The following is a 24634-nucleotide window of genomic DNA, read 5'->3' on the forward strand; positions in this document are numbered from 1 at the left end:
CGGCAGAGAACATGCTCGCCGAGCTAAACACGGTCCGCAAGTTCAACTAGTACGGATTTGCTATAATTTTCTAACTATTTTCTAAGTTTATATTTATATATACTTTAACCTTCTTTCATGTAAATATGCAAGCTTAAAGTGATTTTGAGCTCAAATTGCTTACAAATGAAAAAAAACCACAATAAAGAACCATAAATATATATAGTGAACAAAATGGCATAAGAAAATGGTGAAAAATGAGAGTATGAGATTGGTAACCTTTACAACTGAAGAATCGATAGAGGAATCGAAGAAATCGATGGAGGAATCGAAGAATGGATGGGGGAACAATGGAGGGAGGGAGGAAGCAAGAACACTAGTGCAGTGAGCTTCAAAATATGCTGAGCTCGGGCTCAGGGAGGAAGAAGGAGACGGCCGATATATAAAGGGAGAACATTTAGTCCTGGTTGGTGGATCCAACTGGGACTAAAGGTAACTTTCCAACCCCGGGCGCAGCCACGGCCCGGGAGTAGACTTTTACTCCCGGTTGGATCCACCAACCGGGAGTAAAAGTATACCTTTAGTCCCGGTTGGTGGCTCCAACCAGGACTAAAGGCCCCTGCCACCTCTGTCTGGCGCAGTAGCCGTTGGGCAGGGACCTTTAGTCCCGGTTGGAGCCTCCAACCGGGACTAAAGGTATTTCTAGTCCCGGGGGCAAAAACATCCGGGACTAGAGCCTATTTTGACCGAGGATCAAAGGTCTGTTCTCTACTAGTGTTCTTAAGGCTTGTCAGCACTACGACACAGTGCGCACCACCCTCGCCTCCCTGCTTCCCGTCTCCTTGGTGGGCCAAGGACATCTTCCCATTGTTGCGTGTGCGGCAGGGACACTCGCGGTGTGCGTGGTGGCATCCAGCATCAGCGAGGACGCCCCTATGCCATCACTGGCGCTTTTCTTTGGGACAAGCATCCTTTATAGGGGGCTCTAGCGGGCCGTGGTGGGTGGGCTGCTAGCTTCAAGTCAAGGCGAAAGCTTTGATGATGATGTTTGCAGATGTGGGTTCCTTGTTGGAGATGTCCTTTTAGTTTCTCTTCTCTTACGATGGTGGGATTTGTAGATGAAAAGCTTTCCATAGTGGGCTAGCATCGTCGGCTGCTTTAGCTTCATTTCCTTTCTGAGGGTGTTGCTAGGCTCTTCCAACTCCGTTGTTTCGTTTCTACTGTCTGTCGTCTAGACATGGCGGTGCTCCAACTTGTGTTGATGGTGGTGCTTGGTAACACATTGAAGTTTTTAGTTGTGCTCGGTGTTGGTTTGTCTGAGTAAGTTGGTTTGCCAATTGGTTTTGGGTTGAGATGTTCTGAGTTGCTTTAGTTGTTAGCTAGATGTCAGTGGAGTTGAGTTGCTAGTTGGGTCGTTTTAACGTTTGATCACGTTGGCTCAAGGTTGAGTAAGTAATGGCATGAAGTTGTTAGTTGTTTGGTCATTGTTCTAGAGTTGTGTGGGAGAAGTGGCACACTCTCTTGGTTGTATGTTTTTTTGGCGCAGTTTTTCACTTAAAAATTTTGGCAGAGATTTTTTTTCTCCGTCAAATACAAATCTCGGCTAAGATTTTTGCCGTTTTTTGAAAAAGAATCCGCTTTTCATGGAAAAGGGTACATTCCGGTTCGGAAGAAAGAAAAGAAAAGAAAATGGATCCGGAGTGGTGAATCTGGCCGAACTCGCTAGGCGTAAGAGGCGGGAAGAAGTAGGGGACTTGGCCTTGTCTCCGCCCCTGATGCGGTGTGCCGTGTGCCTCTTCAGGAGCGCGAAGCAATGGGCAGCTCTGAGAACCCCGCCGACTCCGAGAAGAATTCGAGTCCGATGACGGTCGTTCAGAGGTAATTCGAGCCAACCGACGCATTGTATAAAAGCCCCCATCCGTGGTTTGCCAAAACTCGCCCCGCGAGACCGCAACTCCACAACTCCACCTGCCCAGCCCAGATACGCATCTGTGATTTGCGTCAAACGAATCGAATCTCGTCAAAAACCCTCGCCGCCACGGCCATGGCGACGACGTTGGATTTTGCATCGCCTGGCCCGGTGACCAGGAGCTACCGGCTCATGGTACATCACTACGGGTTCATGAAGGAGCAGTGCCGCAATGGGCAGCCGATCGAGTTTCCCCCTTTCAAGGCTGGGGATTGCTCCTGGTGCATCTACTACTACCCCAACGGCCGCTCCACCTCCAGCGCAGACTACATCTCAATCTTCATTGCCGGCGCTGGCGGCAGAGCAGTCACCGACGAACCTGTCAAGGCACGAGTTAGTTTCACTTTGCTCGATGCTGCTGGGGAACCCGTGCCTGGTCACTCCTGCTCAGGCATATGGGAGTACTCTAAACTAGACTAGTACGGCTGTGATATTTTCATCCACAAGGAGTCTTTGGAGGCGTCGGAGTATCTCGTCGACGACCGCCTCACTATCGAGTGCGTCGTCTCCGTCGAAAGGGCGTACGACTTGCAGCAGCGTCTCTCGTTGGATCCCGACGTCACGTTCCAAGTCGGCGGAGAGGCGTTCAGCGTCCACAGGTGTGTTCTTTCTACCAAGTCGCCGGTGTTGGAGGTGGAGCTCGCAAGAGAGAGCACCTTGGCAGCAGGGGCTTGCTGCATACACATCGACGATATGCTGCCTCAGGTGTTCAAGAGCGTGCTACATTTTGTGCAGTGGCGGACCCAGGATTTTTGCATAGGGTATGTGCCGCAAAAAAAATTCTTATACAATTCAGTAAACCATTTATAATTCGGTAAAACCATATTATAATTCGGTAAAACGACGTCAAATCTTAATATAAATTGTTCAAATGAAATACAAATACTTCGAAATATAACAATAGGAGACTTACAATATTACTTGTTTATCCGCCGCTTTCTCAATGACATGAATGTCTCCATTATATCATCTTCATTAACTTGGAAGAAAATATCCCGTTCAATAAATGTGACTAGACAATCATCCAAAACAGTATCACCTATCTTATTCCTTGACTTTGTTTTCACTATAACCAATGCAGAAAATACCCTTTCAACACTCGCAGTTACCACTGGTAAAAGCAATATCAATTTGAGAAGCAAGTACACCATATCATACACTTTGTGCCTCTTTGTTTCAACAAGCTTAACTGAGAGATCAACAATGTTGTCTAGACCTTGGAACCTAGCATCTTGTCGCATGTCATCAATATAATTATCAAGTTGCAATTCAAGTTTTAACAAATCATTGTTGGAGAAGTCCTTAGGATAAAATTCAGTCAATCTGCGTACCTTCCGTGCATCAAAAGAAGCAAAGGAGTTGGAAGGACGTGTGGCTTTGATGTCATATGGTAGATGATTGATGTCATACGCGGGCGGCTTTGATGCGGGCGGTGGCGGTGATGCTAGCGGGGGCGAGGGCAAATGATCTGCAATTTCTTCAACTTGTACTCTATCTTCTTCTTGATTCTGCTCTTCCACAATATTTTCATCCGGAGGTGGGTCAATAGCAGCCGCCTTCTTTGCTGCTCTCTGAAAAAGGGATCGAATGTCTCCGTTTCTTTTCATAATTCAAGACTCAAGAGTTCCGAAAAAAACACTCGCCAATTAGCAAAACTAACGATCAGAAGAAACCTGGAACTGAGGAAGGATAGGGATGGATGGGGAGTATCACCTGAGGAACTGAGGAAGGACTGTCGATCAGTCTTGCAGGCGATGGCAGCAGTCTAGGGCTCCAGGCCAGGCCAGGCAAAGCGACGGGCGATGGTCAGCTGGTAGGGCGGCGGCGGGCGCGTTGGGCACGGCACCGAGCGATCGAGGTGGGAGCCGGCGCTAGCGCACGCGAAGAGCAGGTAGTCCTGGTACAACGTGTCATAGACGAGGCCCGGGTCTAGCGCGTGCTTGGGCCAGATGTGGCCCGAGCCATAGTCCATGGGCCCCGCGACCGAGCCATCCCCGTTCATTAGTGGGCCGCCTTCCGCGTTGTTGGTCATGGCTGGAATTATGGAACACACAGCATCAGCATGAGCTTACTCGGTTCAGTGTTCTGTTCTCAGAGAGATGCGGCTGCCTTTGATGGCGTGAGATGACGTTTACCACACTACTACAGAATGGACTTGTTGTCCCGGGCGGTAACAGCCTTTAGTCCTGGTTACCGTGCCGGGACAGCGATCCCGGGACTAAAGGTGGAACCTTCAGTCCCGGGTCATCGAGCCGGGACTAAAAAGGGACCTTTAGTCCCGGTTGGTAACACCAACCGGGACTAAAGGCCCTCCAGCCGAGCAAACCTGGCGCACCCTTTAGTCCCGGTTGGTAACTTCACCCTTTAGTCCCGGTTGGTAACCCCAATCGGGACTAAAGGTTCATTTTCTTTTTCTTTTTTTTGTTTAATTTGTTTTCAGTTCAGTTACACGTGTTTGTTTAATATATAATATGTTTTTATGTATGTATTCTATGCTGCTAATATAAATACACGCATGCGTATAATTACATCTAATTCTCATCTTGAGCATTATTATATTCGAATAAAGTATGAAACTATATATATTATAGATATATATATATATGTGTATATATACAACACTTTCATAATCTTGTTCTCGAAAATAACGATATCAATAAACATTTAATTTACATCATTTATTCCTTAGGATCAAAATAGAACTCGCCGTTGGGATTTAGCACTTTTTCTAGAAGATATCCTGCTATTGACTCTTGAACAGCTTTCAGATGGTCTTTTTGCATGACCCTTCGTTTCAACCATTCAGTCTTGCATTTGAAATAAAAGGAAAAGTATTAATACACATATATGTATATATATTCATTTAAAAATAAATAAAAATTGATATATACGTACTCTGAGGACATCTTCAGGAGTTCTTCTTATGTGCGCAGTGATAAATTCACAAACGTAGTATCCACACAAGTTATTACCTGGTTCCTACCGCAAACACCACTGTACGAGAATAAGATTATTCTCATCATCTCACACGTAAATTGAAGTACGATATAGTAATTAAACATGTGGGGAAGTGTATATAGTACAACTTACTGGTATTTCAACTACATTAAGTGGTGCCTTACAATCCTTGCGATGTTGCCGAATAAACTCTTTCCAAACCCTGTGCGACCAATAATGTACGATCGTTAATAAATTATGGCAAAGTCTATTCAATAATAGTTGTGCGCGAGAGATTGAAATTACCCCTATATAATGTCTATCATATCTTGGTATAGTGCCCGTTCTTTTCTCAACGAGTCAAAGATTAGTAACCGACTTGAGTTTAACTCAATGACAATGAGTATCTAGTGAAAACTGCATTGGTTTATACACACACGTACATGCATATATGTTGTATTGATATTACATAAAATGTGTAGACTACATTATTATTAACACTTACTCAAAGTTGTATGGGAAAAGTATTGTTGTCTTGTCGTGTTGCTTCACGAAGAACATCATGATATTCTCCTGTGCTTCAGATACCCATCGCTCCTTGACAATAATACCGGTTTTGAATACGATATAAGGATCAATGAAGCCAACACTGGTGTCTTGTATTCTTTAGAGCTCTGACATCTGGAATCTGTATATAAATATAAGTTACATGTGAGGATAATTATATACACGTACGCATGGAAGTGAGTTTATTAAATAAAAGTAAGAATCACTTACAAACAAAAGGAGCTAATGATTGATTTGTCCAGAGCGTCCATGTGGTATAGTTGATGCAATTCTTCAAAACTAATATGTAAGATGTCATTGCCACGGAAGTAATGATGGTCTCTAAATCTGACAAAGATCCACTGGTTACCCTTGCCACACGCCTGCATGTACCACTTGTTGAGCAAGTACATTTGCGTACCCAATTCATTCAGAGCCGCAGGGTTGTACAGACTTTTGCCATATTTATAAGTCTTCCAGGTATCAACTTCCAGGTTCTGGATTGGAGCTTTGCCCGTCAATTGATCCAAGGTTAAACCAGTATCTTGAAAAAAAGCATTAAGGGCTTGAACCGACACTTCTCCAAAGTTGTCTAGTCGATAGACTTCTATGTTGGAACCATATTGATTAGCAACAAAAGATTTTGCATTGGTTGCTTCTGTTGACCGAGCTGTGGGACATCCTTCCCTGATGCTCTTTTCCTTTTCTTATCTGCATCATGTGACTTCACGAGGGAGCGGTCATAGTCTGATAGTGGCGAAGGCTTATGAAGTTCAATCATCTTTTTCTTGTGAGCATCGACCTTCTGCCTCAGCACCTCTCGTGGTAGGTAAAAGTACGGCTTCTCCTTAAGCTTCGCTTGACTCTTCTTTTTGGTATCTATAAAAAAAATCTTTCACTTTTTTGTCTTCTTCAGCTGCTATTTGCTCATCAGTCTTTTCAGAAAGTATTTATTGAGAAATAACTCTTTTTCTCGGGGTCTTCTTTGCCGCCGGGACCTTAGACGTCTTTGTAGTGCGTCGCTGTGGAGGGGGTGGGGGCGGTGTTGGAGACCGGCGTGGAGGCGATGTGGCCGATGTTGGTGGAGACCGGCGTGGAGGCGTTGGAGATCGTTGTGGAGGCAGTGGGGCCGGTGTAGGAGTTGGAGATCGTTGTGGAGGCGATGGGGCCAGTGTAGGAGTTGGCGATCGCCGTGGGGATGAAGTCGTCTTGCCCCCCGCGACGCTGTGATGAGATGGGGAATGAATGATTAGGCTAGGCTGGGGGGGAGACCCTGCTACAAAAACAAGTTGTGTGTCAATTATTTTTTAAGCCAATAGAAAATTAATGGAAAATAATATTTCATTCACTTTTATTCGTACCTAGGGTGAGGTAGGGGAAGCGGTGGCGCCCTAGGAATGATGATGAAGCGTTTGCGCCATTGAATAAATGTCTTCTCTGCTTCTCCTAGTGTCTTCTCCCCATCACCGCCTTCAATGTCAAGAGGAACATTGCTGTAACCTTTGAGCACTCTATCGACCGAGACGCTAGCATATCCAGGTTGAATAACTGACCCATGGATTCTTGGTGTCTTCGTTCGGTCTATTGGAGATACAACCCCGACAGCCACCATGATTGATGCATTATTACCATCTGGAATGTGCAGCTCACATGTTGTTAGAGGCTCGGTAATGTCATCATCAGGGAAGCGCAACCCAGCGTCGTCTTGAATAACTGGCAGCTCCGTAGAAGCACAACTGCTTTTCATCTGACCAACGGGGCTAATGGTGACTCCTGGCGTTGATTGCGATTGCATTTGACTCATTGCTAGCTACACTTGCCTCTTGATCTCCTCCTGCATTCTTGCCTTAAGAGATTTTTCTCGTTCACGTGATTCAAGCAATGCTTGTCGTGACTCATCAACAAATTGCTCCAATGCATGGATTCGTTCTACCTCCTCATCCTTCTTTCTCTGGCGGTTTCTATAGGTATCCTTGTCTGCTGGGAATGCGTGTAGCCACGGAACCGCCCCATAGCCTCTTGTTCGACCACCGTGTTCGGGATTCTCTAGGGCATATGTCAATTCATCCTTCTCTCTGTTGGGCTTGAAAACACCACTATCAGCTTCTTTCCTAGCACGAGCTAGTCTCTGTGTTGCTCTCTCAATTTTTTGGCCGAAAATTAGCTTGCCAGTGTCTGGGTCTAGGCTTCCCCCATGAGCGTAGAACCAATTCTTCGCGCATTGAGGCTAGTTCTTCTCTATTGTTTTAGGTATGATTCCCTTGGCAGTAATCTCTGCTTCTAGGTTCTGCCACTTGGGAATAGCACTCTTATAACCACCTGATCCCATGCGATGATGGTATTGCTTCTGTCGGGCATTCTGTCGATTCCTCATCACACATTCCTCACTGTCTTAGGATGTCTTGTATTCTACGAAGGCATCCCAATGGGACTCCAACTTGACAAACGCCTTACTATTGAAATTTGGCGTAGCATTCTTCAAGATAAACTTTTTATACAATGTCTTCTTCCAACTCTAGAACAATGTTGCCATCTTCTTCATTATCCAATCCCTCACTAGCTCCTTCAAAGCATCATCTGCTTGTAATGTGAAATGCTGAGTGATATCTCTCCAAGCTAGGTTCTTGTCACGATCAGATACAAAACTAACATTAGGAGCGGATATCTTCTGCTTCCATTCACGAGCACTAACTGGGATCCTATCCCTTACAAAGAACCCACATTGATTGACATATGTCTGAGCATGTGGTCCCAATGGTTTGCCGGTGTCGGTGTCGAATTCTGATATTATGAAACGGCCCTCTAATGGTTTTTTTGGCCCTCGAACTTTCCTACTTTTGTCGGTGGTTGATGTAGATCTAGAGACCGGCTACATGAGTAGAAACACAACGATTAACAACAAATATACGTACACATGCATCTATAAGATATGATAGATAATCTAATATACCTCGCCAGTATTTTCTTGCGCGACAATTTGTTGATCTTCAACCACCGGCAAATTCAGGATATCCTCATAATCAGCAAAGTACTGACTCGTGTCATCTACATCCACATTGGTGCCGGCATTGATAATATCCGCCATTATGTCATCACTCAAGTTATCATCCGGAGCAGCCATTTGTATCTTCAAGATAACACATAGATAGAATTACTATGGTACATAACATAAGTACATGTGATAACACATATAGAATTACTAAATCTAATTAAATATAATAACACATAATATTTCATCAACATGGAAATAAGTACATGTATATATATACACATAGAATGATACAATATATTTTCTCTCTCTCTCAACACATAGAAATAAGTGCATATGTCTATATCTCTAGATATGCATGTGATACACATAGAATGTCTCTCTAGATACAATTTTCTCTCTCTCTCAACACATGAAAATAAGTACATGTATATATACATATAGAAATAATTAAGTACATATGTATACATATAGAATCTCTATCTAGATATATAATATATATAGAGAGATAGAATATATAATTACTAAATCCAATTAAATAAATCTAACATGAAATTAGATAAACTAGTAATAGATAATACATTTTACATATATCAAAAACTATAATAAAAAACTATCTAAATAAACTATCTAAATAAAATACTAATTAAATTTTAATACATTTAAATCTAATATATCAAAAACTATCTAAAAATAACTAAAAAACTAACAATAAACTACATGTACTTATTTTAATCTAACATACAACCGAGACTTTGTAAAAAAAATCTAAAAAACATGGCCGATCGAGAGCAGCAGATCATATCGAGTTCGACGGAGGCCGTACGGCATGGGCGCGCGGGAAGCGTCGGCGACGGAGGGTGGGGTCGGGTGCGGCGGCGGAGACGGGATGCGGCGATGCGGGCCTGGAGAATGGCGCGGCCGGGCGCGGCAGAGACGAGCTCGACGACGGCGGATGCCGCGGCCAGGCGGGGCTGAGCGACAGAGGCGAGATCGAAGATGAACAGAACAGACGTTCGATATATATAGCCCGCGACCCTTTAGTCCCGGCTGGTAACACCAGCCGGGACTAAAGGGCATTTAGCTCGGCTGGTAATACCAACCGGGACTAAAGGTCCAACCCTTTAGTCCCGGTTGGTCTTACCAGCCGGGACTAAATGCCCTTTAGTCCCGGCTGGTGTTACCAACCGGGACTAAAGGTATTTTTTTGGCGGGCACCGAATTTGCCGCCCACCCTTTAGTCCCGGTTCTTGGTCTGAGTTGGGACTGAAACCTGAAAATTTTGCCAACCCGCCCGCGTAATTGGAAAGTTCTGGGATTTTGATTTTGTTTAATACTAGGTTAATCAATTAATTCCATAGCAACTTCAATACTTTGCATTATTTATTTTAAAAAATACTATTGATTAACTAATTATTTATTGTAAATAGGAAAATTTTGTAACCTAAAGTTTTTAATTTCTTTTATGAATATAGAATATAAATGTTACTAATACTAAGTATTTTGTTAATGCAAAAATATATTTGTAACTTAAAATTAATAAAACTAATATTATTCGATAGGAAATTGTACATCCAATGGCGTGACATAATCTGTATTACACGACAAATTATGAAAATCTTGAACATAATTTAGTATTTTATTACACAACATAAATAACACACACACGGTTGATTAATTAACTAAGTCTGGCTACAACGTAAGCAATCCTAACTATCACTAAACAAACTAAAACTACAATGCGCTTCAGTAACATAATTATTTCGTGATCGTACGCAACTAAAATAGACAAATCATTCTTCTGTTGAATATCAATAAGCTTCTCCTGCTGGCTCACTGCCTCATCAGCAGCAGCCGCTACCTCAAGCGCACCCAAATTCTGCACGTATGTAGCATAATCTTCCTCCCAGTACCAACCATCGCATCCATTGCCCTCCCACTGTAATTAAAGCCAAAAAATATTTAGTCAAAAATATTCAAGAAAAGCAGGTCAATTAGCCATACAGATAAAATGCGTAAGAAACTCACATCGCAATCCGGGCACTTGTAGAAAACACGACCCTTGTTGGGTCCCTGTCTCTTGACTCGGTACTCCATCATAATCTTCTGCTTACACTTGCCGCAGATAATGAGAGGGAGTTCTGGCCTCAGTCGTTTCGCAACCGAATGAGAGGCCGATGATCCAGTACCAGTTGTCATCTATTTTCTATACTTATTTTTGCAAACCAGTGTAAATTTCATATTTTTTAAAATGATATATTTAAACAAAACTAGTACGGATTTCACATGTTTCAATAAATAACCATCCGTACTAGTTGACCTTGCTTACGTGATCATCTCGGCCAGCATTTCTCCACCGGACGGCACCGTACTTGGCCAAGGAAGAGCTCCGATTCTACGAGAAAGGGAACACGGTCTTCCACGACCGTTGCCGCTCTCCCTCGTAGCATCAAAGTTCCTCCTTGACGTCCGTTACCGCTCGGCAGAGAACATGTTGGCCGAGCTGAACACGGTCCGCAAGTTCAACTAGTACGGATTTTCTATAATTTTCTAACTATTTACTAAGTTTTTCATTTCATGGAAAATTTAATTCTAAAAAAAGGCATGATTTCTAAGTAGTTCATTTCATGGAAAAAATAATTCTAAGTGACCTGCTCGATATCGGCGAGCTCGCGGACGTTTAGGTTGCCGAGGATAGTAACATTTGTAGATCTGAAGTTATCAAATATCCATCAAATTATAGCTCAAAAACATGTTTCAATAAATGACCATCCGTACTAGTTGACCTTTCTTACGTGATCAACTCGGCGAGCATTTCTCCACCGGACGGCACCGTACTTGGCCAAGGAAGAGCTCTGATTCTACGAGAAAGGGAACACGGTCTTCCACGATAGTTGCCGCTCTCCCTCGTAGAATCAAAGCTCCGCCTTGACATCCGTTACCGCTCGGCAGAGAACATGCTCGCCGACCTGAACACGGTCCGCAAGTTCAACTAGTACGAATTTTCTACAATTTTCTAACTAAGTTTTTCATTTCATGGAAAATTTAATTCTAAAAAATAAAAGGCATGATTTCTAAGTATTTCATTTCATGAAAAAAATAATTCTAAGTGACCTGCTCGACATCGGCGAGCTCGTTGACGTTTAGGTTGCCGAGGATAGTAACATTTGTAGATGACATTTGTGGGTCCGAAGTTATCAAATATCCATCAAATTATAGCTCAAAAACATGTTTCAATAAATAACCATCCGTACTAGTTGACCTTGCTTACGTGATCATCTCGGTGAGCATTTCTCCACCGGACGGCACCGTACTTGCTAAGGAAGACCTCTGATTCTACGAGAAAGGGAACATGGTCTTCTACGACCGTTGTCGCTCTCCCTCGTAGAATCAAAGCTCCTCCTTGACGTCCGTTACCGCTCGGCAGAGAACATGATTGCCGAGCTGAACACGGTCCGCAAGTTCAACTAGTACAGATTTTCTACAATTTTCTAACTATTTTCTAAGTTTTTCATTTCATGGAAAAATTAATTCTAAGATCACGTAAGCCACCGGGGACGAGGATGGCGCGTGCTCCAGCGAGGACGAGCGAGGCGTGATTTTGATGAACTAATTTAACTTTTGTTTATCCAAACATATATGCAAATCATCATGTGATTTTGAGCTAAAAATGACATATAAAATCATAATAAAGTCCAACATATAAAGTTACACATGCATCTACATCGCAAAATGAGATAAGCTACTGATAAAACATAAGAGGATTAAGTTTGTTACCTCCAAAATCGAAGAGCAACACCAATGGAGGGGGAGAGAGCAAGAACAACAGCAAGCAGAAGAACAGAGGCAGTGAGTTTGAATGGAATGGCTCGGGCTCGGGGAGGAAGAAATGAGCTGGATTATAGGCCGGGATAATTAGTCCCGGTTAGGGGTCCAAACTGGGACTAAAGATTAATCTTTATTCCCGGGGAATTACCCAAACCGGGACTAAAAGCTTTAGTCCCGGTTGGTATTACGAACCGGGACTAAACCTTTAGTCCCGGTTGGTAATACTAGCCGGGACTAAAGATCCCTGCCCCGCGGACGGTCGTTGGGCAGGGACCTTTAGTCCCGGTTGGTATTACCAACCGGGACTAAAGGGTCCTTTAGTCCCGGGGGCAAAAAATGCCGAGGCTAATGCTAATTTGGGACATCGTTCTAAAGTCTGTTCTCTAGTAGTGCCAGTGGTCATGATGGTCGATCGGATTGCCCGTGTTGTAGAAGGCCGGCATGATGTATGGTTGATGGGTGGCCCACAGGGTGGTCGGTGGACCACCCTGACCACCCACTAGGTCTGCCACTGATTTTGTGTACACAGATTCGTTGCCGGAGATGACGACGGGGCCAGACGAAGAGTCGATCATGGCTGAGCATTTGCTGGTAGCCGCGGACAGGTTCGACATGCAGGAGCTCAAGCTGATTTGCGAGGAGATACTGAGCAGTGACATCAATGTGAATACTGTCACAAAGACATTGGGACTGGCTGTACAACACCACTGCCATATGCTTAGGGACGCCTGCATTGAGTTTCTTGGAGATCCTCCTGTACTCGAGGCGGTCATGGCGACCAACCATGACATACTCGAGCTTGTGGCTAAAAATTGCCCTATGCTTTTGAAGGAGATGTGGGCGTATGAGGATGACCCAATGCAAGATGAGTTGGCCATGTGCTTTTGAGGAATTTGCTGGCAGAAATATCTCGTAAACTACTATGTGCGTTTGCTTACAAAATTAAGAAGTGGTCTGCTGGACGGGTGAGCTTACAAAGAAGTGAGCTTTAATTTCTGAGGAATGTATTAAGTTGGAGATCGTCAGATCGAGACCTCACTATAAGTATTAGGGTTCTTGGTGATATATGTATCTGTAAAGTTCTGTATCCTTTCCCTTGAGTGGTGGAATTCTTCAGACGACGGGTGCAAGAAAATAATCTTTTTATTTTCTAATGTCATGTGCAATTATTTCTCATTTAGTTATCAATAACTTCACAATTTATTATTATTGAGTAATCATCATGTTATTTTGTATGTTGCAAACACTGTTGGAACAACCCAGCCTATGTATAAAATAACAAATTAGCACAAAGTGCACAGAAAAAAATTAGTGTCTCGAAGCCATCAATAATTGCCAGTAATAAGCAGAATGATACTGAGCGTTTGCTGGCAGCCGCGGATAGGTTCGACATGCAGGAGCTCAAGCTGATTTGCGAGGAGATACTGAGCAGTGACATCAACGTGAATACTGTCACGAAGAAATTGAGACTGGCTGTACAGCACCAGTGCCATACGCCTAGGGATGCCTGCATTGAGTTCCTTGGAGATCCTCCTGTACTCGAGGCGGTCATGGCGACTGACCATGACATACTCGAGCTTGTGGGTAAAAATTGCCCTATACTATGTACTGATTTTTCAGAGAAAATATTTGAAATGGACTAATTTTTATCTTCGTACCCCCTTACACAAAAAAAGACGCATGTGCATGTTTGTCAAACTTTCTTTTAACGGCCAGCACTCAACATTGCCAACATGATATGGTTATTTCAAGTGGTCCATCAAGCATGGGCTAGAATCTTAGGAGACATAAGCATTACATGTAACATATGTAGTGGGAGGATGAACGGCGGTGGCTGGACCTAGTTAGTATAGATGAATTCATGGTTGGTTAATGGAATTTATTTCTGAAATTTGAGTTCATCTTGTTCTCTGGTCCATTTTTTTTCTTTTTCTAGCTATTTTCCGGCAATTTTTGTGCAAATTCGTTCGTTGCCTTCTATCTACGATTTTGGTTGGGATTTTTAGGGAAATCAGTGCTACAACAGGTGAGGAGATAACCCAATCATCAAATTGTTGAAACCTCTGTGAGATCATGTGATGAAAAATAGGTTTATATGAAATTGGCATTGCAAAGTGATTTGAACTATGGCATAGGTTGATATGCATGTGCTGCTTATATGCTTGTGATAGCATAGTGATTTGGCATTGTTGCATGACATGCTCGTGTGAGATGTTGTGCGGATTGATTTGAGTCAAGTCGTGGACTTGGGCTCGTACGCGATTGTGTGTTTGTTCATGTGCAGGTATTGCTTGAGGCGGAACGTGGTCCATGACGGATTACAACTAGGTTCAAGGAGGAACTGAGGTTTCGGGACTAAGTTCAGGGAGGAACTGAGTCCTATCGGTCAAGGATGTCATGCGGGACGTTCGGGCTAAGAGAACAATGTACGTGAAAGACGATCACTCCATGAGACGTACACGGGAGATGTACGGGCTATGGTGTGGTGTTGGTCTTGGTTGGTGCAGCCAGGACGGTGTTGCTCAAACGTGCGATTAAGGTCGCAGATGTGCAATGGCATACGTATGTGTACGTGATGCCTAGATGGTGTCCAGGTCGGACATGTTTTGGTGCATGCATGAGCCTTGACGATTGGCTGTGCTTGCAAAGAAAGAGTCCATGCTGGATTCGGATAGGGCAGGCAGCTGGTGCCGTGATTGAAGGAGAACCAAGGCTGTTTGGACTTGGTCCTCTGGTGATGCGTGGTTTCCTGGTGCATGTACGGGTGCAACGATGGCTGATGCATTTGGCCGAGTAAACGTGCTGCATGCATGTGGTTTGCGTGCGTGGCTGAGGAGGTGTTGGCTCGGCAGATAAAAGGAGAACGACGAGGAGTTTTGGTCTGGTGCGACGATAGGAGAAGCTGCAGCGCAGAAGAGTTTCCAGCGGCTGTTTTAGGGCTTAGGGATTTTGTGGAGAATCCTTTTGTGGATGCTTGTGTGATGCATCTTGTAAACATCTTAGAGTAATAAAGATCAAGGTTTCATAATTGATGAGCTGGTAATCTCGTTCCTTGCTCATGTTTTGTTCTTTGCTCATGTTTTGTATGCCTAGCTTTTAGTTTTTAGATTGATTTCTTATTCTCAAGAACAGATTTGTTTTGATCCATCTAAAACTGTGCTAGGGAATCAAGCTATTGATCTGAGAAGTTTCGTTGATTAATATTTTAATGATTTTGCATAATCACCAAATTAGGGCTTGATCAATTCTCGTCACCATCAGACAGCGTGTGCTTGTTATTTTTATATCTCGAGTTCTAGACATCCGATTGATGTGATTCCAGTTGGGTTAGCTCAATAATTTCATCTTCTTTGACATACGAAATTGTGAGGTCAGTCGGAACTTTGGTTTTTGGTCGAGATTATTTTTAGTAGAGACACAGTGTTCTGTCCAGAATAGAAAACGAGACTTAAATAGGTTTTGTGTTTAGGGGGATGTTTTAAAATTAGTTTTTGGCTTCCGCAATCATTCACGCTCCCTCTGATTGCCTATCTTTGAGTGATTCAATCCTACAAGTGGTACCAGAGCAGGTTCATTTTCTAATTAATCTTAATCGGTGATTAGAAAACATGTCGACAGATAGGTATTCTACAAAACCTTTTGTGGTGCCCGAGAATGATGAAGTGACAGCAGCGAACATGTCACAAGTGGAGGCTAACAGCAAGGCGACGAACTTTATTATTCAAGGGCTTGGAAAGAGTGACTTTGATCATGTTGTGCATCTCAAATCCGCATATCAGGTATGGAAAGCACTTTGTGATTATCATGAGGGTTCATCTACAATTAAAGAGGTACGTCAAGATATGTAAAAAAAAGATTACATGCGTTTTGGGATGAAACCTAGTGAATCCTTAGATGATTTCTTTGCTCGCTTTAATAAAATTTTAAGTAATCTACGTGCTGTTAATGTTACATATACTGATGCGGAAAATGCACATAAATTACTTGGAGCTTTAGATATGTCCATTTGGGAGATGAAAGTTACATCTATTAGAGAATCTACTGTCATGAGTACACTTACTTTAGATGTTCTCTATTCTAAATTGAAAACTCATGAACTAGATGTCCTTGCTACGAAAAATTAGAATAAATCAATTGCCTTGGCCTCTCAACATAGCATGTCTAATAATGAATCATCTTCATCGAGCTTTGTATTATCATTCTTGTCTTCACTAACCGATGAACAGCTCGAACAACTTCCGGAGGAAGAATTAGCACACTTCTCTACTCGATTTGATAAAGCTTTGCAGAATGTGAGATCAAGAAAAAGCAGAAGTGGAGGTTCTCGGATATGTTTTGAGTGTGGCTCTCTCAAACACATTTGTCCTAAGTGTCCAAAGTATTTAGCAAGAATTGCAAGGGATGAAGAGGACGAGGAAGAAGAAATTGAAACAAGTGACAAGAAGAAGCACACATTGAGGAACAACAAGAAGACGAGCTACCTGAACTGCAAGGTGGTGCATCGTGTTCTTTCAGCTCTTGATCAAGTCAATCTTAGTGATGTGGACACAAACAGTGAGGATGATGCAACTCCCAAAGGTAAGAAAAAAATAATTGGGTTGTGTCTAATGGCAAGCAATAAAAGCTCCATCAACAGTGACATCGATAGCGACAGTGAAGGTAACGAATTAGAACCTCCTTATGATGACTTAGTTTGTGCGGTTGAAAAACTTGGTGCTTTAGTAGATAAAAGAAATAAAAAGATTAAGAAGCATGATGTTTTGATTGAATCTTTACATGCTGAAATTGCAAGGCTTAAAACTTTGATTCCTGATGATGATTCTTGCAAATCTTGTGAATTAGTGTATGCAAAGCTTACTTCATTAAGGAATGTGCATGCTTCTACTTTAGAGCAACTTGAGGCTCAAAAAGATAAAAATGAGAAACATGTTTGTGTTGCTATTGAACCAACTTCTTGTGATAAATGTGAATTGTTTAAGTTGAAGTTGAAAGATGCTGATGTTAGAATAGCACAACTAAAAGATAATTTTGCTATTCGTGCGGTTCCTTCATGCTCAAATTGTGGTAAACAGGATAAATCTAAGAATGTTGTGAAAATTGTACTACCCTTTTGAAATGTATTGATTATTTGCAAGGGAATATGGGAACTAAAGTTTGAATCAAATTTTGGAACAAAAGACTAGCACAAATAAAACTGGTTTAGGTTTTAATCCTTATGCTCATTCTGAGACTCATGCGCCAAATGTTGTTAAACCTCTTGGTATTGGAAAATTTGAGATAGCAAATGAACCTAAAAAGATGGTTTTTAAATCTGCTGGCATTATGTCATCTTCTGTTCAAGTGAATGCAAATGTTGCTTGTACTTCTCAAGTTAAACATAAAGTTAAGTACACTTGTACTCATTGTGGTAAAGATGGACATCTAGTAGATTTTTGCTTTAGACTAGCTAAACAACAAAGGAAACAAAGATCTAAGGCTATATCTAATTTTAGAAGAGCACAATTTGTTCCACGTGAGGTTGTGTCACCTTTCTTTGTGCATAGGGTGAAGCAAACAACTTTTGTTGATAGAAACACAAGTAAATCTAAATCTGATTTTTTCCATAAGAATACTTGTGTTATGCCTACACATGCTTTTAGTCATGTCTCAGTACTGGATTCCTAATAAATGTTTTATGACTAACCCCAGTACAAAGGCCTCGACATCTTGTAGTGCTATGTAGGTTTTTCAGATGCAGGATGGAGAACATGAGCTTAATGGATCTTGGTCTTTTGCTTGATGTAATCAAGACGTGGATTGTTTTCTTCATTTTTGAGATGGCTTTTAAAGGATCATAAAAACATTGTAAGCTATTCTACACTCATGCCTTTACACTTAGATAAATATTTTTGTGGTATGAGTTGAGATGTTTGTTCATATACGAAGATGTACCCCCTAGCATATTCGATCATGTTATATCATATATCATGCTTTTATATACTTTGATCATGATCCATGTTGTTCTTAATTGAATATACCATGATAACTCAACACACATGTATCTCATCATGTCTCTCTTGATTTCATTGGTTATTCACTTTGAGGGGGAGCATGTGGATTTTTGGTGAAAATTCTCTTACTTTTGCTTACGGGGCGGTTTTTGAATCTTTCGAACTCTGAGACAATGGTTATTTTGAGGGGGAGCTTGTGTCTTAAAAAACATTTTTCTTTGTTTTCTTTTACATGGTTCCTATTAGAAGAAAAAAATCAGAAAACTTTGGAAAACTAATGAGCATTATATTTGAGACATATATGCCATTTGAGGCCATGTTTATGCTACAATATAATTGTACCTTCATATCTTACATGTGTGGTGTAGTTTTTGTTGTGACTATTTAAATGGAATGAAAAATTGAGTTAAATCTTGTCATGGTTGAACTTTCTTAGTTACTTTGATTTGCCTCAAAATTGCTGAATAAATATCTATGCTAAATGCAACAAGAAATATGTGAAAGATCTAGGAAATATGCATTGTCGCACTTCTTCTTTACAAGACTGCTTATCATTGCACTTTGATATAAACTTGGAAGAAGTTGTGTGTGACAGAACCGCTTAATCTAATGCCTTCCAGGAGTACTTGTCTTCCATTAGACACTAAGTACTCAAGGGAGAACACCAAATTACGCAGTTCCGTCGAGCACACCCCAAGGGAGAACCCAAAAATCCATATTTTTCCATCAGGATCACAAATAAGAGAATAAAGCTTACATCATTATTAACCATTTCTTACATCACTTTTAATACAACATCAGAGTATAATATTTATTGTTATAACAGCGGAATATGAATATGTTATCAGAGTTATGAACAATTTAATTTAACAGCAAGATATAAACATGTGATCAGAATTATAGCGGAGATAAATATCTATTCATGGCATGATGAAGCATCGATTGACTAACCGTAGTCCGGCGGTGGTTCCCCTTCCGGTCGCAGGCACGACGCCATGCCGTAGATTCACCGCGATCACGGCGAAAACCTGCGCTCCCCAGGTACGTCTCGTCGTTGCTCTTCCGCAGAATCTTGCAAAGTCGCCGACTTTTGCCTCCGTCGTAAGCCGCCTCGCCCCCAGCACGATGAACTTGAAGAGGAGAAGACAGGATTTTGAAGATTTGACGAGGCGGAGGGGCCTAGATGCATATTGTCACCTGCGTTGTGTATTGAAATGTGCGGCTCACGTGCTTCGTCTACCACGCTGGCGCTGCCACGTCGCCTGGAGGCCGCGCCGGATGGGAAATGGGCCTGCGGTGAACAACTTGACAAGTTCAGGGGCTCATTTTCCACGTTTACAAGTTCGTGGACCGAACTGGCACAGGCCGACAAGTTAAAAGGCCGCCAGTGTATTTCACTCAAGTAATAATGATCTGTGTGGATGCTAATAAATGTGCTCTATGGTGGGAAATAATGAGGAAATACCAATTTGTTCTTCTGATCGATTTGATCAATTAGTATTTGTTCTCTTCTTGAACTCATCACTCGAGGACATGATTCCAAATGTGAGAAGCGACTAAGTAAAACCTCACCCTCAACAGGGATGAGGTCATTCTATCCAGCATATGCGCTAGCAATCGAATCACTTGACACCATTACGAAATTAACACCAAACTGTATAGGCAATCTGATACAATATGAGAGGAATTAGAGTTCGGGAAAGGAAAGCAAGCAAGGGGATTGAGCACTAGAAATACACGCGGATGAGCAGTAGAGAGGGGACGGGATTTGAGAAGAGGAAGAACAATGGGAGGGGATAGCCTATTGGCTAGTCTGAATATTTCCATCATTCTCCTATCTAGTTTCCTTTATACTATATATATGTGCTGCTGCCTTGGGCCTGCTTGGACAAGTAATTGACAGCCCCCGCCACAATACCGGCCCAATAGTATATGATCCGTAACATCGTCCTACATAAACAACCAAACAAGATCCGACAGTTGATGCTTAGGTATAGAACACAAAGACCAAACGATAGCCTCTCTACTGGCTTGGACCAGGCAGGCTTATTTTGTTAGCCAGGCCAAGTGGAGAAACACAGCCAAACAAATCCACACAGATCATTTTTGATGGCAAGGTTAGCTTCCAAACTGCAGGTACTGATGATAGGTACAAGAGTTACGAAGGACTGTACTACGTAGAGGTAGTACTATTTTGGGGGAAACAAATGAATGCTGGAATTAAATTATTTCGGGGACTGAGGCAGTATTGGAGAGCTAACGTACCTATAAAATGGACTCTCCATCTCAGTAGTTTACACAAATTACAAAAATGGTTGATGTGGATAAGAACGAAGACATCAGGTAACCAGCATTGCCTGCCTTCTCCATGAGTGGCTTCGGAGAAGCATCATTATTCATTCACATGTTTGAGTTTTGATGATCGAAACACCGCTTTGAGGGTCATTTCGGCATGTGAAGCATCAGGAGACAAGAAGTTAAGCAAATGAGGGGGTCATGCCATTTAATATCTGCCATGTCCACCATAGTGAGGACGACATGTTTGTCTTAGGTGATTACATCATAGTGAGGACGACATGTTTGCCATGTCCATGAAGCTACCCTTCCTCGGGCCTAAGACGAGTCAACATGTTTGTCCTAGGTGATTACAAGGAGCACGAGCTCATAAATTAGAAGACTAGAGTTTCTCTCGGTTTTACCTTCGTTCGAGGAAGTAATGGTCATTGGGCCTTAACACTAACGTCCATGTGCCTGCACTGAGTCACTAATGGAAATTCGAATAGTCCTGTGGGTGATGATTTTTTCTGTGCGTTTTTTCCGGTACTCACAGAAAAATTAGTAATGAAAGTGTGGGTTCTAAAAAAACCAATAGAAAAATATGAAAACCCACAGAATAATTGCATGATTTTTTTGTGCGTGAGAATACACACATGAAAATTACTATTATTCTGTCAGTTTCTTAAAAGAAAGACGCATGGGAAAAAACGTACACGCACAAGAAAATTATTATTATTCTGTTGGTTTTTTAAAAATGCACAGATTAAAATTACACATGCACAGGAAAATCCAATCGACCCACAATGATTTGGTGTCCGCGCTCTCTGTTTTGGCGTTCGCTCTTTTTTTTTTTTTTTTTTTCGTTCGCGTGTTCGCCTGAAAAGAAAATACATTAATTAATATAAAAATAAATAAATAAAAAACAAAAAAGTGCTAACCCTAACCTGCCTGGCCCGCCGCCCCAACACCCTCGCCCGCTCACTCGACCCCAACACCCTCGCCCGCACTCGCTCGACTCACGCACGCGCCGGCCGCCGCAGCAGCACCCACGCAAGCTCGGCTCGACTAGGCACGCGCCGGCCGCCGCCGTTGCAGCAGTTCCGCCGCCGGCTGCCGCCCCCCAAGTTGGTCGCCTCTAGATCCTCGCCCCTCACGCTCCCCGCCGGCCGCCGCCCCCGATTCGGAGCCCTTTCCGTGCGCGGGCCTCTTCGCCGCGGGCTGCTGGCTGCCGCCCCAAGATCTGTCGCCGGTCGCCACCCCGAGATCCGTCCCCGACCGCCCTCTCCCGCACGAGCGGTCCTCCCGTGCGCCGCCGCAGGCCGCCGCTCCCAGGCCCGTGCGATGGGATCTGCCCGGCAAGGCTATGGAGCAACGATGGCGATGGGAGCTCGATTCCGGTGTGAAGAACCTCAATTGAGGTAACGGGGATTTGGATTGGGCACTAAGATACTCGTTTGGGTGGTAGGATCTTGAATCCGGCATTGGGGAACTCGGTTTCAATGGTAGGGTGTTCAATCCGGTGTATCTACACCAGTTCCTCTAAGTCTGAGGCATGGATTAGGGCTCGTGCGTGTATGGTGTGGTGGGGAGGCCGTGGCTTTTGAATGGTTCCTCGTCATTTGATTTGATTTGATACTTGTTTAGTACCTAGATTAGATTTCATATATTTGGAGATTGGAAGTTGCAACTCAAATGGCTGTTGGTCCTGTTAGATACTTGGACAGACTTGTTCAGGAACTGTAGTACTACTACAGAAACCATGTCATATGAGCTGCAGATTTAGTGATTTAAATTTGTTACGATCTTGCTGACATGTGAGTGTGACTGAGTGTTGTTAGAAAAAAATTGTTCAAAAAAAATTATGATTATGTTTTTTGTTGATGCTTCTCAGGGTATATCAAAACTTCAAGGCCATAGAGCTGGAAAGATTTGTATGCAGTGAGTAAGTACCAATCAATTGTTTTTTAAATGTTGGAGTGTTTTTTGCCTTGTTCAGGGTACTGGAGATGCCACGTCAGGTGGAGCTAGTAGGTAGGATGAGTTTTGTGCTTGGATTGCCCTTCTGCGGTCAATTGGTTTCTTAATATTGTTAGCTTAGTTCATCTATGTTCATACCTGATAATGTTCCTCTGCACTTTTTTATTTTGGGAAATGTTACAGCCTCAGCATGTCTTTTCTTCTTCAATTGTTTCTTCTTTTCCACGTAACTTGATTTATCTGAGTCTAGCATGACCTATTGAATCAGTTTGTTGTTACATCATAAGACATGTTTTGTAATTTATGGCTAATTTACAAGTTAAATTCTTGTGCAGGAAAGAACTTTTAGGGCAATCGATGTGGGTCTAAGCGCCCTAAAACAGTATCTGGTCGTAGCTTGTTCTCGAGCATCCTCTGCTGGGTTCAATACTAACAGTTTACCTGAGCTTCTTTTTGCTAACCGGTTTGGTGCCCAATCGGCTGAGGTAATGCTTAAAACCTACCAATCTCATAATTCTGGCATATGGTTATAGCTTAATATTGTTGCTCATTTGTATTTTTGTACCCAAATGAAGTTAATAATCATATAAGAAGCCAATCCTGTAATGCAACACAACGCCACATTTTGTTTCCTCTAAGAGTTGATGGAATGTTAAAGAAGCAGAAGGTTTTGCATAATTTACAGCCTAGGAGGCCTATTCGGCTGGTATTAAAGCCGGCTGATAAGCCAACTGAAGCTGATTTGTTGTGAGAGAAAAACACTGTAGATTCTAGCTGATAAGCCGGCTGATAAGTTCAAGCGAACAGGCCAAGCAGTAATATTGTGTACAAGTTACTCTGTAGGCCTCAATCCATTGTTACACTGTTGGTTGTGATGCAGCACTCTACTTATTCGTTGCACACTTTGCTTTATTTTCCCCCTTTGTTGTCTTCTATGTTTGTAATCTTTAGACATGTATAACAGCTTAAACTTGTTATGTTCAACGAAGCATGCACAAAATTTATGTCACTTTGCCAGCGGCGTCCAGACATCAGTCCTCAAACTGCACAGGTTTAGAAGCCGCTGCAGAACAGCAACCCAAGCCAACCATCCAACAGGCAGTAGATAAACAAGAAACACAAACAGATGTGTCTCGTGCACCAGCTGTAGGAGGGTTTTCAAGGCATCTGAGATATATGTATTTGCATTTGCCGTTTTTTAGTTGTAGAAAGTATATAATAATGTTTTTGAATGTATTGAAGCTGGAACATTTGGACATCATCTTGGAGGGATTTGGAGGAATCTGGAGGAATTTGGATGAATCTGGAGGAATCTGTGAGAGGAAAACACTGTTTCGGATGAAAAAAGAAGTGGATCAAGCTGGGTTTAAGGGCACGCAAACAGGGATGTACCTATGAATGTGCTGGACATTGGGACACCATCTTTATATGTATTCTATTTATTATGTTGTGATGTGTCATGAAATTACTGTATGGACAATATATATTTTAATATGTTGTTGCCACTTTTTCAAAATAAATTATTTTTTTTGTGCGTTTAACTCCTTTTTTTTGTGAGTTCAGCTAGACCGATAGAAAAATACATATTTTCTTCTATGTGTTTATTTCCTTTTTTGTGTGGATATCTGCACAGAAAAATTATGTTTGCGTGTAAGATCGACAGAAAATGAACTGACAGGAAAATTCAATTTTTTTGTTATTATATTTCTGTGGGTTATTTTCTGTTTGGTACACCGTCAAAAAAATATATTTATATTTTTTTATGGGTTTTTGCACATATAGAAGTATTCGAGTTTCTGCACATATAGAAGTATTCGAGTTTTCGGTAGTGTCTCTGTTCGTGGAGATGAAGTTGTCGATGGTTTGCTAGCGTCCCCAATCAGGGTGTGTAAGTGAGACGTCGACCATTCATAGTTGGGTGTCTGGACAGTGTGCTGAGCTAAACCCAATAAGCTGGGACCTCCGAAAAGATTGCCAGATGCTCCAGGAAGACACGACCGCTGTAGGTTAATTGTGTACTTCCTCTGTACCAAAATAAGTGTACATCTCACTTCCCAAGAAGTTAAATTTCTTTAAGTTTGAACAAGTATTATATAAAATAATATCAATATTTGTGTCTAAATAATTTTATTATGAAAGTAT

General features: G+C 42.2%; 3 protein-coding genes across 3 annotated transcripts; all 3 read left to right on the forward strand.

Annotated features, from left to right (window-relative positions):
- The first annotated feature begins 2023 nt into the window (after positions 1-2023).
- LOC136510489 (BTB/POZ and MATH domain-containing protein 1-like) lies at positions 2024-2758 on the forward strand. Its single transcript, XM_066504915.1, has 2 exons — positions 2024-2281; positions 2396-2758. The coding sequence occupies exons 1-2, from the start codon at positions 2024-2026 to the stop codon at positions 2756-2758; spliced, it is 621 nt and encodes a 206-aa protein (XP_066361012.1).
- A 12391-nt stretch (positions 2759-15149) lies between these two features.
- LOC136513370 (uncharacterized) lies at positions 15150-19704 on the forward strand. Its single transcript, XM_066507373.1, has 2 exons — positions 15150-18092; positions 19134-19704. Exon 1 carries the CDS (start codon positions 16406-16408, stop codon positions 17360-17362), a length of 957 nt encoding a protein of 318 aa, XP_066363470.1. The 5' UTR covers positions 15150-16405; the 3' UTR covers positions 17363-18092; positions 19134-19704.
- Positions 19705-21479: 1775 nt separating this feature from the next.
- On the forward strand, positions 21480-23999 carry LOC136512811 (uncharacterized). The gene is made up of 4 exons (XM_066506812.1): positions 21480-21933; positions 22407-22457; positions 22833-22977; positions 23735-23999. The coding sequence occupies exons 1-4, from the start codon at positions 21857-21859 to the stop codon at positions 23888-23890; spliced, it is 429 nt and encodes a 142-aa protein (XP_066362909.1). The 5' UTR covers positions 21480-21856; the 3' UTR covers positions 23891-23999.
- The last annotated feature ends 635 nt before the right edge of the window (positions 24000-24634 follow it).

Source organism: Miscanthus floridulus, chromosome 16 (genome assembly GCF_019320115.1).
Source record: "Miscanthus floridulus cultivar M001 chromosome 16, ASM1932011v1, whole genome shotgun sequence".
In the NCBI taxonomy this organism is placed as follows: domain Eukaryota; kingdom Viridiplantae; phylum Streptophyta; class Magnoliopsida; order Poales; family Poaceae; genus Miscanthus; species Miscanthus floridulus.